Consider the following 14,258-nt stretch of genomic DNA (forward strand, 5'->3'; position numbering starts at 1 on the left):
GGGAGACTCGGAAAGAAAAAGGAGAGAGGGTCTCCCCTTTGTTTGGGGTCTGGGGTTTTTATTAAGGGTGTGGTCTGGTGGGTGTGTCCTCTTAGGCATCCAGGAACTGGGCAGAGCAGGGACAAGGGTCCAGGGGTCCTTCATAAGTCACTTATTCCTTGGACCCAGGGGTCTTGGCGTAGAGGTGTGTAGCTCTGGTGATCTGGAATGAGCATGTGATGGCTTCATCCGGTCATTCTTCCCCGGTGTCTACCATGTGAAAAGACTCTAAAGAAATCATTCACTCCTCATCCCTTACAAGGAGGACATACACTGTATTATGAGGCATGTGTAAAGAGGGGCTGCAGGTCCTCACAAGAATAGAAGCAGGACAAGGAGCAAAAAGCAGACTTTTATGGAGTCCTTCAGTTTCCCCATCTCAGCAGAAACATGGATGGACAGCAAGGTCCTATTTGCAAGAAGGGAAGGAAAGATCGACTGACCCATCAGCCAGGAAGGCAGGATAGGAGACGCGGTGAGATCCGGTGGAGAGAAGCCACAGAAGGGAACTGAGACTCAGGAGGCAGTGAGGAGCTCTGAGCACGGAGGGTGGAGGACAGTAGGGTCCAACTGGGAAGGGGAGGAGGGAGGATGCTTGGGGAGCTGAGTGGGGCCTGGACCGACTCAAGGCTGAGCCCCGGAGAACCAAGCAGAGAAGACTCTCCTTCTTTGGGGACCCCACGGAGTCCCAATCTGAGCTGTCACCACTGTAACCCAGGGGCTGGTGGCACATGGCTGGTTCTCAGTCACAGCGTCTTGAATGAATGGCATGGAAGCAGGGCAGGAATACAGAGGAGTTCAGACCAGCTGGGTGGCGAGCAGGTGTCTGTGTATGCAGGTGGGCCTCATGACTGCTTCTCCTCATGCTGGAGTTCTGCTCCCGAGCAGGGCATTTGTAGGATGCCTGGTGGGGAGAAGGACTGTGGAAAATGGGCTCAGAGTCTGGGTCTCTGGGGGAGCATTGTGCGGGCTTGGTGCACGTGCTGGGGGTTATCAACTGTGGAACCCAGGGGACTTACCATGGCTTTGGGGGATTGGACTGCACTGGGCTCTGAACTGGGCGGCCGGCCCCGCCTGGGTGTGCGACTCCAGATCCTTGGTCTGAGCAGCTACCCAGATGAGCCAGGGCACTGAGTTCCCTGGAAACTTCATAAACCGAAGCACCATCATGAGGATGTAGAAACGTTTTATTGTGGCATCTAATTTCAGCCTTGGGAAAAAGTACAAAGAATGGCACAAAGAAATTCCTGGACCCTTCAAATGACTCACCGATTGTTAGAATTGTGTCCCATTTGCTCAACATCTTTTTCTCTCTGGCATAATCTATACATATAATCTCTATGTATATATTTTCATATATATTTCATAAAATACCTATCTTTGTATATATCTTATAGATATGGAATAACCTCTGTCTCTATGTCTTTTCATATATACATACTATAATTTCCATCTATGCATGTATGTCTTTTCCTAGATATGTTAAACTGTCTTTCTATATATTTCTATATATATTATATACTTACAGTATAATCTCTATGTACATATCCTTATATATATATATAGAGAGAGAGAGAGAGAATAATATGTCTTTATATCTTTTCATATGTATATGACCTCTATGCTATGGTTTGAATGTTTCCGTCCTCCCCAGATTCCTATGTTGAAACCTAATGCCCCACGTGATGGTGTTTGGAGGTAGGGCCCTTGGGAGGTGAGTAGATCAGGATTCATGCCCGAATGAAGGAGATCTCACAGAGTTCCCTGGCCCCATGTGAGGACACAGTGAGGGGACGGCTGCCTATGGGCCAGGAAGCGGGCTCTCACCGGGCATCCAACCTGCCAGATCCTTGAGCTGGACTCTCAGCCTCCAGAATGGTGAGAGATACATTCTACTGTTTATGGTATCAGCCTGGATGGACTAAGATACTCTGTGTCCATGTATCTTTATATATGTATAGACATGTCTCTTTCTCTGTACACATCTTCACATAAACATGTAACATGTCTGTCTATGTATCTCTGTGTTCTCATTCTCCTACTTCACCACCGTGCATTCATCAGAATCAGGAGACTTGACATTACGGCAACCTCGTCTCCAAGCCACTGTCCATATTGGAATTTCACGCCCCTTTTAAAGTTAAAAGCACTGGATGTGGTTAACGTTTAGCGTGTCTCTCTGACATGGTCCAGTTAGCACTTCCACCATCAGCACATTTGCTCAAATACAAATGATAGCGGAGAGTCCCATGAACAGGAGGACATGACGTGGGCCAGGTTCATTGCGACCCTTCCCGGAGCACCAATGGCTGCTGGATGTGTGGTCCATTGTCACTGTCCTCACGAATTCCCTTCCCAGGACGAATATGGGAAGCTCTTTGCCTGTGTCTTCTCCATCGCAAAGGTCTAGAAGGTTTGAAAAACTGTGAAATAATTACTTGTCCAGAGATTACTTCCTTTGGGGAACAGAAGGACGCTTTTTGGGAGGGGGGAAGATGCGGCCACTGATGATGAGGAAAAAATAAAGCCCTACAAACGAGCAGAACTTTCTTGTCGTTTCTAAAATAATGCCCCTTATGTTTACCTTGTTTTGCAGTCCAGGATCCCTTCCAAGAACACGGCATTCAGTTGTCACGACCACAGTGATATGGAGGGAAACCATTCTTTTCGCTTTCTTTAGTAAAGTGTAAAACTAGACCCAACCACTGGCATGAACATTTACAGACTTAGAGTTTTCAGCTCCTTTCTATCGCGCAGCAAACAAAATCCAAACCCAACCGACCTGGGCAGACGGCACGTGGCTGGCGTCAGGGGGGTGGGTGGGGGTTGGGGAGAGGGGGCAGGACTGCAAGAGCCTGTTTTCGGGTCTATTCTTATGAAGCATTGTGGTCCTGACCCCAACCTGCCCTGGTTTGTTATCCAGATGGCGGTGCCCCGTTCTCTGCTCCTGAATCTGCTTTCAGACTCTGCTCATGTGTTAAAAGGCAGATTTCTGGCCTGGCTCTTTGACTGTGAATTTAATTACAAATCTTGCCCCAGGCGTGAAGGAATGAAAGCTTCCCAGCTAAATTAAAGTCCCGTTTGACTGGGTCAGCCTGTCTTCCCACAAATGAATAATAAATCTCTGTCCAGAGCGATGCTGGTCACCCCCAACCTCAGCGCCCTTTGTGGGGTGCTCTTGTAGACCAGTGTGGGGCAGAGAGGGCCTGTGAGCTGAGGATGCCCAGGCCACACTCTTTGGGCCTTGAGTCAGGGTGGGATTTAGACCAGAGCCTCCCGCTTGACCTCAGGCTAAGGGCTCCTGTGTCCCTCCAGCTAAGGACTACGGATAAACTGGAGATGTGTTCTTAGCCTGCCTTTTATCTGAAAAACACCTTTTAAACATTTTTTATGCTTTCATCTCACAGCAAAAGGGCCCGGGTGCTTTGTAGGTAACTAGAAGACACTTGCAAGTTAACTAAGCCTGGCTTGGGTCACCCACTCGATTTTTTGCTGGACTCACCTTCCTAAATGTGAGTTGCCAACACCTTGTGTGCAGGACAAGAAGACGAAGCTCATAGCGTGGAGGACATTGGTCTAAGGTGACCCCACTGGGGAGGGGCAGAGCCAGGTTGCCTCAGGGGTCTTCGGTTTAGCGGTCCCCACTTCAGAGGTCAGCATGCTAGGATGTGGGGATAACCTCCAACTGTCATCCCTTGTTCTCATTTTTTATTTTCTTCCACATACATCTGTGCTTCTTCCCCGTGACAGACTTTCAAATGCTTGGCATCGGCCACCATGCCTGCTTCCATCCCCCTAGGGGAGCTCCTCCTCCTGCCCACTCCTCCCGAGCACGTCCACATTCCATCAGTATGTAACCCCTCTGTGTGGACGTCCACTAAGTAGCCATGGGTCCCTGTGGGCCCAGGAGGATCCGAACTCTAGCTGGTTGTTAGCCAGAGCAGAGTGGGTGTCCCAGACGGAGATGGCAGAAGGTGGCCCGGTCTGTGGTGCCCTCACCCCACACCCCGTCCAAAGGTGGGCAGACCTGGTGCCCTGGGGGTTGAGTGAGTGGCAAGGGGTGCTGGGGGTCATGCGTCTGGACAGGCAGGAAGACGCTGGAGAGTTCGGAATCGGGGGGAGGGCCCCCAAGAAAGGTAGAGCCTTAGGGGCTGCTTCACAGTCCTAGCACCGCCCTGGACTGCCCACAGACACGGGGGGAGCCACGGAGAATGCCACTGGACAGGAAGTCCCACGACTTTCTGTGTGGGGAACGGAGGGCCAAGGGGGCCAGACGCAGCCCCTCCTCACCTCTCCTTCGTCTCTGGGGCTCCAGGGGCCAAGTGTCTATGTTAAGATGTCTGTGGGGGCGCCTGGGTGGCTCAGGGGGTTCAGTGTCCGACCCTTGGTTTTGGCTTGGGGTGTGATCTCGGGGTTGTGGGATCAAGCCCAGCGTTGGGCTCATGCTCTCTCTCTCTCTCAAAATAAATAAATAAAATCTTAAAAAAAAAAAAAAAAAAGCCATCAGCAGACCCAGAAGAAGCAGACCCGGGCAAGGAGCCTGCCTGAGCCCCATGTGACCCTTCCTTTCCATTTGTAACAGTGTTCTTTGGCTGCTGCCACAAAATACCACAACTCCTGTGGCTCAGACCAACAGAAATTCATGGTCTCGCAGCCTGCAGGCCAGAAGTCTGCGAAGAAGGTGTGGGCAGGGCCGGCTCCCTCCGAGGCCTCTGGGGGAGGGTCTCTCCTGCCCCTGCACTGCAGGTGTCCCGGGGGCTTGACTGGTGCTCTTGGGCTGCAGCCTCGGCCTCCCCTGTGTGCTAGGGGTGCTGGCATTGGATTCGGGGCCCACCCTGGTTCAGGATGGTCTCGTTCTGGAGCCTTACCTTCAGCACATCTGCCAAGACCCTATTTCCAAAAAGTGACATTCTGAGCTTCTGAGTGGACCTGAATTTGGGGGGATGCTATTCCAAACCCACGGCACCTCCTCCTTCTCAGGGTACCCCCGACTTGTTGGAACCCTCTGTTGAGATGCTTGCATGAGGCAGACGCCGCGTACACCGTTTCTCTCTAACGCATTCAGCAGAGGCCCTGGAAACCCTGCGCTTTCTCCTTCGGGGATGGAAAACTGCCCTCCGCAGCCCACCCCCCACCGGAGGGACATTCCAAGCCGGTCTTTCCATTTGGACTTTCTCATCTGTCTTTTATTTATACAAGCCCCAAACCACGGAACACTGCTCGGTAAACACGCGGTTATTTGCTCTGCAAGCGCTGGGATTGGAACCCCAGGCCCCCCCCTTCCCCGGAAAAGCCTCTGCAAAGCGCTGAAGCGCTGCAGCCTTTGGAAAATAGAAAAGGACTTAGTCATCTGGAAGGAAGTTCCCAGTTTTGAGAACCCGTTACCAAACCCTTCAGGGGTGACTGTGGCCGCCTTGCTTTCCTGTTCCTGGGAAGGCGGCACCCCTGCCTCGGGGCTGAGTGTCCGGTGATTTCTGTCGGGTTTTGCCGCTGCTATTGGTTTAAATGCCCGCCCACGGTTTCCCAGGGGGTCGCCTTGCTTGCCAGAAAGAGCGGCCTGTGGGGCCAGCCATGAGTCAGGTCCTCCCCAGGCCGGCCCGCCGCGCCCCTCACTCGGATGAGCAGAGCAGCTAGGGAGATGAAGATGATGCCCCGGCTTCTGAGCCACCCTCAGTCCCGGGATGCATGCAGCCCATGGCTTTTCCTGGGTCTGGGATTGTAAAGTAGTGGAGGGAAGAGCAGGGGAGTGTAGAGGGAATTGTTACCCCTGTGAGAATTTAAAATACATAGTAAGATTCAATTTAAGTCTAATTCTAAGACAGGCACACTGCTGAGCATCCGTTTCTCAGCTGGGACTCCCTTGCCAGGAAGCCGGTGATGAACGCTGCTGGGAAGCGGCTGTCCCCCTCTGAGGTCTCCCAGGAGAAGGGGACCCAAGGTGAAGGGGCCTGAGCCCTGACCACCAGAGCAGAGCATTCTCCTGACGGCCCGCACTCCAGAGTGCGCCTGTTTATTCTGGGGAGCGCGCTGTCTGTGTGTCCGAAAATAAGTTGCCCTCCGGACAGAGGGTAGGGGAAGGCCACCTCCCTTCTGGGGATCGCCTCCTGTTCAGGAGGACTGACCCAGGGCCACTCAGTCAACAAGCACTTATTGAGTCCCTACTGTATGCTAGACACTGGGCTGGGTGCCAGGAGGAGGCAGTCTTGGCCACGATCCCTTCCATGCTGTTGGCACCAGCTCTCCCGGCAGATATGAAGAATACCCACAGAGATACAAGGGACAAAGGGGCCAAAAACCCAGAGGGAAGGGGGATGGGGCAGATTGGGGGCAGGGCAGGAAGGCGCGGCAGGAATTAACTTCCCCCCCCGCAGCCCCCCGTGGCCAGTTGGACCAATATTTGTTTTCTTGTTGGTCCAACGCTGACCTGATGGCCGCCCCCAGGCCTGGCCCCGATTGTGATACCTGACCTTGGCTTCCGACCTCAGGCTGGCTTGGACCCTGGACCCAGTTCCTGCCGCTCCGCTGTGCGTCCGTTTGTGCTCTGGTTGTGACGATCGGCCCCAGGGCCCACGCCATCCTGCAACAGCCCTTGTCACTTCCCTCCCAGGGTCAGCAGTTTCTGGGCCCAGGGCCAGCCCTGCCTCCACTGGCAGACCTCCCTGAGGCCAGCCGCCGGACCCCTGCCCCGGGTCCCTGTCTCTGTCATCCGTGTGCTCATGATGCTCGCAGTCCTGACTGCCACACTGTCACTCGACTGTCCCAACCCTGACCGGCTGCTGCTGGACCCACGGCCCGCTGCCCGCCTGTCTGTCCCCAGATGACCTGTGGTAAGGAGTCCGTTAGGCCAGCGGGGGTCCCACACGGAGGGTGACCGTGGTTGACACTCACGGTCACTCTTGTCCTTAAGCTTTGTAAGGAGGGAGCGAGGACCCCAGCAGGGCCACTGCGAGGGGGCAGCGCTCCCTGTGTGCGATGGGGACACAGCCCGAGGGCCTCCCAAGGCTGCCAGGGAGGGAGTGGAGGGCTGGGGATGGAGCTGAGGGCTGGCCGGCGATTCTTCCTCCTCTTCCTGCAGGGAGGCCCCTAGTCCCTCCGGCTCCGTATCCTGCTGCCCGGAGCTGAAGCCGCCCCCTGGTGAGGCCGTACTCTCAGACCCCGAGGCTGGCGGTGTGCAGGTGCGGCCCCGAGGGTGTGCCCCTGGGGGCGCCGGAGGGGCGTGGGTGGGGGTGCCCCCTCCTCAGGCGGGTCCCCTTGGTGCCAGCCGTTCCCCGTCACAGCCTCTAGATGAGGCATTCCCGCGCTTAACAGGCCTCATTATCTGACCCAAATACCGCCTGAAACAGACCCGGCCCTGAGGGACACGGAGGCCCCGTCTCGCACCCCTGAGGGGTCAGCCCCTCGCGCACACGTGTAGGAGGTGAGGCTCACTTCCACAGAGGCGTAGCCCGCGATGCCACGCTGTCCTGGGTCAGGGCTGGAAGGACAGTGGGGCCACACCTGCTCGCTCGGAGCCTCGGGGACCGTCCGCCCCGACGGGTTCCTTGCAGGAAGGCAGCTCCCGGCCCGGAGCCTTCGCAGGCTGTGCCCGCTCCCTGTGGGTCTGAGCTCCCGACCGTGGGGACACAACTACCATCGTGACAGGACCGGTTGTGAGCTTGTTCAGTGTCTGTCCTCTGTGCATTGTGCTCTGTGGTAGATCTCCGGAGCTGCCCGGGAAAGCACCACACGCTGGGAGCTTAAACCAACAGAAGTGGGGTCTCTCACCGCCTGGAGGCCAGAAGCCCCAAATCCAGGTGTCGCGGGCCACGCCCTCTCTTGTGGGGGCTGCCCTCCTGCCGTCCCTGGGCCTGCGCTGACATCATTCCAGTCCATGCCTCTGTGATGATGTGGCCTTCCCCCTGTATGTGTGTGTGTGTCCACGCTTCTCTTTTATGAGGACACAGTCTGACCGGATTGAGGTCCACCCCAAGCCAGCATAACCTCCCCTTAACTCAACGACATCTGCAAAGACCTTATCTTGCACGTACCGGGGGAGGCTTGAACACTTCTTTTTGGGGGACACAACGTAGCCCACAGCAGACTGGAAGGCTCTCCGGGTCTGGGTCCTCCCCGGCCACGGCTGCGCTCCTGGTGGGGTGCGGAGGGCGCACGTGGACGGCCCGGGAATGAGTGAGCGAACGCGTGGGGAGCTGACCCTGCAAACAGGTTTTCAGAAAAGAACCAACACCCAGGACAGTGTGATTTGTGCTGCCGATTTCTCTCTCTTGTCCTCTCCTTTGCTCGTAGCTTTGATTCCTTTCTGCATGGACAGAAGCCCTCCCCGGTCCCCGCTTCCTGTTTCCCGCCTCCGGCTGTGCCCTTCCAGAAGCTGAACGGGCAGGGCTGGACATGCCCACGGGAGAAGGCACACGGCTGTGACCACGCTTTCTCCCACACCCCTCCCGGCCCCCGCCCCACACGTGTCCCCAGCCGCTTCCTGTGTCCCCCAGGGCTGCCGGCGACCTGGGCCCAGAGCTGCTCGCGGGGAGAGTGGGAGTGGGACGCACCCGCGTATGCTGCAGTGTGTGCTCGTGGCCCTTCCGAGCCAGGCTCTGGCTTTGATCTTGGGAACTTTCTCCTCCACCCCAGAGCCTCTGAGCCTATCTCTGGCCGCATCTCCCCGAACCTGCGAGACTGAGGGCGCTGGGTGCTTCCTGTCACCAATGTCACTTGCTCCTTAAATTACTCCGTCTTACTCAGCTACAGGCCGCTGTGACAAAATGCCCCACGCTGGGGGACTCAAGCAACAGAAGTGCGCCATCTCCCGGGTCTGGAGGCCAGGCGTCTGAGATCGGGGTCCCGCAGCGTGGGTTTCTAGTGAGGACTCTTCTTGGCTGGCTGAGGGCCACCTTCTCGCGGTGTCCTGGCGTGACAGAGAGAGGGGGAGAGAGACTGTGCACTCCGGTGTCCCCTCTCGTGAGGACACCACTCCTGTGGGGTCAGGGCCCCACTCTCACGACCTCACGACTTCCTGACTCCAAATACAGACACCCTGGGAGCTGAGGGCTTGCACAGACACCCAGTCCTCCACGGGCACGCTAGTTTTTTCAGGACCAATGTCCTTTTGAAAGAAATGCTATTGCAGATGACATGCAGAGGCTGCGTCAGGCAGGGAGGCAGGGAGGGCTGGGGCCGGGTCGGGCCTGGCTGCCCTGTTGCTGGGCATTCTGGCACTTTCCCCTTGGGTGCTGCTCAGGCTGCCGTGCTGAACCCAGGACCCTCCAGCTGGGAGGAAGGCCGCAGGACAAAGACATCACACTCTCTCTCTAAAGGCACTCACTGTAGACGGAGAACGTGAGAGGTTTTGTGGACGGTTTGCCGAGAAGCCTTGCAGGCAGACCCGGTGCCCGTGACCCTGCGGGGAACCCCCCAGCCGGGGCTGAGATGACCCAGCCTCACCCAAGCACGACGCCCTCAAGCCAGAGGAGGGCAAAGCCACCGTCCTGGTGGGATGAACGCCTTTACAGACCGTTAGACCAAAGGCAGTGGCTTTTCCTGCTGTAGCTGGCAGGGAAGGAAGGTGGGCTGGGCAGTCAGCGGGAGACGCCAAGGGATCCGGGTTAGCAATCACCTTGGAGGTGTTTCCCGAAGGCTTTCTGGGAGCCCTACAAAGGGCGGAGACCCCTGAGCCTGGAAGGCACGGAAACCTGACTGTATTATTTCAGACTGACGGACACACTTCCTGGCTGATGTGATTATCCACCCGCCGATTCCACGTGTACTGTCTCTTACTGTTCATCCCAAACATCTCTGCCGGAACTGGGCAGGGGAGAGGCTGGTGGAGGTGAGGAAGAGGGGGATGGGGCAGAGGGCAAAGGGGGTGGTGGGAAAAGGACTGTCCGGGGGTGCAATGAGGGGCGGTGAGGCTCTGCCTCTGCCCAGTGGGGCCTATGAGCATCCTGCAGCTGCTGGAACCAAGCCCCACAGACGTTTGTTCTCTCGAAGTCTGGGGGCAGAAGTCTGAAACCAAGATGTGGGCAGGGCTGGTTTCTCCTGAAGGCTCAGAGGGAGAATCCTTCCTTGCCTCGTCCAGTCCCTCACGTTGCCGCCGACCCTGGCTTGCAGACACATCCCTCCGACCGCTGCCTCTGTCTTTCCATGGCCTTCCCCTCTGTGCGTCTCCAGTTCACCCGCCTTCTCTTATGAGGACACCAGTCACCAGAATTAGGACCCACCCTGAATCTAGGATGACCTCATCCCAAGATCCTTATGTTGATGGCATCTGCAAAGACTCTCTCTCCAAATAAGTTCACATTCACAGGCACCAGGGGTTAGAACTTGGACATGTCTGTGATGTCCCATGACTAAGTGCATCTCACTTTCATCTCCTTACTGGCAAACTGTCTGGAGTCTGGACTGGGTCAGGGACAACCTTGCTGCCCCTTGAAATTCCCCCAGCACCTTAAAGAAAGGAGGTGCCCTCCCTCCCCCAGAGATTCTGAGCCCCTTTCCTGGGTTGGAGGTGGATGCTGGTATTTCTTAAAGAGTAGAGCAGATAGTCCTTCCCCATGGTGGTGGGCCTCATCCCATCAGTTGAAGGTTTGAATAGAACAAAGAGTGAACCTCCCCTGAGTAAGAGAGAATTTCTCCTGCCTGACTACGTTTGGATGGAGACATTGGTTTCTCCTTCCTTTGGATTCAAACTGAAACGTTGGCTTTTCCTGGGTCTGGAGCCTGCAGCACTTCAGACTAAAGCTCCGTCATTGCCTCTCCATGGTCTCAGACCTTCAGAATCAGACTGGGGTTCTAGAAGGCCTTTCTGTACCTCGTTTTTCCGTACACCACATTCCCATACATTGGTACTCACAAAATCAGGAGGCATTCACTCACTACTAAATTGGAAGGCACAGTCATTCCCGTTCTGTTGATCGGGAAGCTGAGGCCCAGGGAGGGACCCAGGAGGTCTGGCTGCTTCCTTCAGCACGCCACTGTGAGTGACCCGGGCCATAAAACCCAGTTGGGATGCGCACGGTTGTTGGCCTTCCCAGTCTTCTGGGGACCTCTGACAGCGGGGGCCTGGCCCTCGCAGCCCCGCCCCCCAGAGCCCCCCCCGCAGGTGCACCTCCAGCGGCCGAGGGCGCCTTTGCAGGGACCGCTTGCTTCTCCTCAGCCCAACCTGCTCTGGCTCGAAGTCGAAGAAGCAGCGTGTCCTGCACGCTTCTTGGGGCTTGGAGACAGCGTCCTGACACTGTGCTGAACCCTCCCTTCCCAAGCAAGCCCGCTCAGAGGGCAACAGTTACCCAAGCGGAATGTGGAAAAGGGGTCCAAAAATCATCTATGCTGTGATTTTATGATGTTGAGGATTTGCAAAGTGAAACATAAAAGGAAGAAAAGACAAGGATAAAAAATGGGTGCGTGTGTGTAGATCTGGGACGATGAAGAGCAAACCACCAGCAACAAGGGAGAACTGTTCAGGAGGGTTTGGGCTGTCAGGAGGTGGAAGAGCGATGCAATTCTGCGCAATTCTCGGGGAGGCTCCGGTGGGGAAGTTGGCTTCCCTGTGCAGTCAGCGCAGATTTTCTGGGAGAGCCACCCCAGCCGGGGGGGGCTGCTTCGTACGGGACGGTATCCTCAGGTGTGTACGAGGTGTGTCCTCAAGATCTCGTGCCTGAGCCACCTGAACCCCTGGGGCTGAGAGGGTATGTGCATTTTCAAAAACCCCCTCCTGGAGACACTGTGCCCCATGAAACAGTTCTCGGTAACAGCCTGGATTGGATACGAACTCCCACACCCAACGTTTCTCCAGCCTTACCGAGCTCTTCTCTAGCCCTTGGTCATGACCACCCACCACCACCGGTGTTCACTGGGGGTAGCTCCTGCCCAGCGCCCCTTAGAGATGAAGGCGCCCCCCACCCCCAGCAGTGAGCAGAGCAGACCCCACGCCACTCCTGCCGAGAGCAGCCCCACCCCCTGTCCCCACAGGGGGACCCTGGGCAGAGGTCTCACTGCGGGTCCCCACGCCCCCAGGACAGCCCTGCCATGCGCCTCTCCCTGCGCTCACGCCCCCACCCCCTGCCTGAGGCCCCTCCCGGCCTGCTCACCTGGTAGGTGGTCATTGTCAAGGCTGCACATTGAGCAGGATTCCAGGAAAGGGGCTGTGAGCCGGGAGCGATGCCACACATGTCGTCCCCACCCTAGACCACTGTCGTGAGCCCCTCTCCCGTAGCTACTCACATCTGTCCCTTGGGACACGATAGCCATGTCCCAGGACAGTGCTGGGGGCACATCCATTTTAGCCTGTAGGGTAATGACAGATATAATTCTGTAGTAGAGTCTGCTGTGGGCAGGACCACAACTCAGACCCTTCTGAGGTCCGCTCATTCACCCTCCTCTCGCAGGTGGACAGGGCAGGCAGAGCCCAGCTCGGACACCGTCACTGAGAGCAGAGACATGGTTCATGTCCGCGGAGACAGGCTCCAGGGACAGGAAGCCCATCCTCATCCTGTGTGTTTGTGCGTGTGTGTGAGCATCCGCATGCACACATGAGTGTGTGAGTGTGCAAGCAGCTGACCATGTCTGTACTCACACACATGAGAGTGTGAGCTGCAAGCACATGTGAGTGTGTGCATGCACACATGAGTGTGAGCGTGCAAGTAGCTGAGCGTGTCTGTACTCGCACACACGAGAGTGCAAGCTGTGAGCAAGTGTGAGTGTGTGCATGCACACATGAATGTGTGAGCATGCAAACAGCTGAGCATGTCTGTATTCACACATGAAAGTGTGAGCTGTAAGCAAGTGTGAGTGTGTGCATGCACACGAGTGTGAGCGTGCAAGCAGCTGAGCATGTCTGTACTCGCACACAAGAGAGTGCAAGCTGTAAGCAAGTGTGAGTGTGTGCATGCACACATGAGCGTGTGAGTGTGAAAGCAGCTGAGCATGTCTGTACTTGCACACACGAGAGTGTGAGCTGCAAGCACGTGTGAGTGTGTGCATGCACGCAGGCAAGAATGTGAGTGTGCAAGCACGTGAGCGTCTGCACTATACACGCACACCTGACTGTGGATGCATGAGTGAGTGTGCACATGTGAGAACGAATGTGTGCGCATGAGTGTGCCTGTGTGTGCACACGACCGTGCGTGTGAGGGTGTTTGTGTGCACACATGAGTGAGTATGTGTGTGAATGAGTACCACTGTACCCTGCGGCTTCCCCCAGATCCCCAGTTCATGGAGACTGCGTTGAGCAAGATGCTGGGTTTTCTGCACGGAGACCCTGCGTGAGGAGAGGGAGCCTGGGGGGCTCTTTGCCAGATGGACACAGGACCAGACACTTCTTGGAAGTGACGAGCTTGATGCCCTGGAGGGACGTTCCTCTCCCTGCTGGGTTACCGTGCAGGGTTATTTTCTCCTCAGAGCATTTACATGGAAAAGAAACGTGGAAAAACCCTGCGGCCATCATACAGAAAAATATGCGTAAATAAGAACTGGAGGGAAATACCTCACTGTGGATGAAGTTAAAACAACACACATGGTTTTCTTTGTGTGCTTGTAAGGAAAGGAGGCGGAGGGAGGGCCAAGCTAGAAACAGACGGTCAATTTTGAGAGTTTTTTTAATCATGTGAGTTTTTTTTTTTTAAAGATTCTATTTGTTTATTTGACACAGATAGAGAGAGACAGCCAGAGAGGGAACACAAGCAGGGGGAGCGGGAGAGGGAGAAGCAGGCTTCCTGCCGAGCAGGGAGCCCGATGCGGGGCTCGATCCCAGGACCCTGGGATCATGACCTGAGCCGAAGGCAGTCGCTTAATGACTGAGCCACCAGGCGCCCCATAATCATGTGAATTTTAATATAAAGGGAAAGCATGTTATGACAACGTTTTATGGACGATTCCAAACCAGCATCAAGTGCTCTACTGGAAAGATGTCTTGACCTGGCTCTGCTCTCTTGTGTGTTGGGCTGGATGTTCTCTTGGTTGGAACTATGACCAGACAGGGGGTGGAGTGGAGTGCGAAGAATTTGGGCCTCAGGATTGAATCTCCCAGTCACTGGCTATGCAACCTCTCTGACCCTCAGTTTCTTTATCTGAGCAATGGGGATAAGGGACCTACTTCCTAGAGTGGTTCTCAAGATGAGAGAAAATAGGGCGCAGAACCAATTGCAATAATATTATCCTTAATTGCACCTTCATACTTTATAGAAGCATTCATACATCATAATAGCAAAAGTTCTAAGAAATAATAGAAT

General features: G+C 55.5%; 1 protein-coding gene across 1 annotated transcript in view; it reads left to right on the forward strand.

Annotated features, from left to right (window-relative positions):
* Positions 1 to 6,657: 6,657 nt before the first annotated feature.
* Positions 6,658 to 14,258, forward strand: part of UMODL1 (uromodulin like 1) — a 72,694-nt gene continuing 65,093 nt past the window's right edge. Inside the window, exon 1 of the mRNA XM_081800416.1 lies at positions 6,658 to 6,866. Within this exon, the coding sequence (XP_081656542.1) occupies positions 6,857 to 6,866 (10 nt within the window). The 5' untranslated portion in view covers positions 6,658 to 6,856. The remainder of the gene's footprint in view (positions 6,867 to 14,258) is intronic.

The sequence above is a fragment of the Leptonychotes weddellii genome, chromosome 1 (genome assembly GCF_054177405.1).
Source record: "Leptonychotes weddellii isolate Sample4059 chromosome 1, ASM5417740v2, whole genome shotgun sequence".
NCBI classification, from domain to species: Eukaryota; Metazoa; Chordata; class Mammalia; order Carnivora; family Phocidae; genus Leptonychotes; species Leptonychotes weddellii.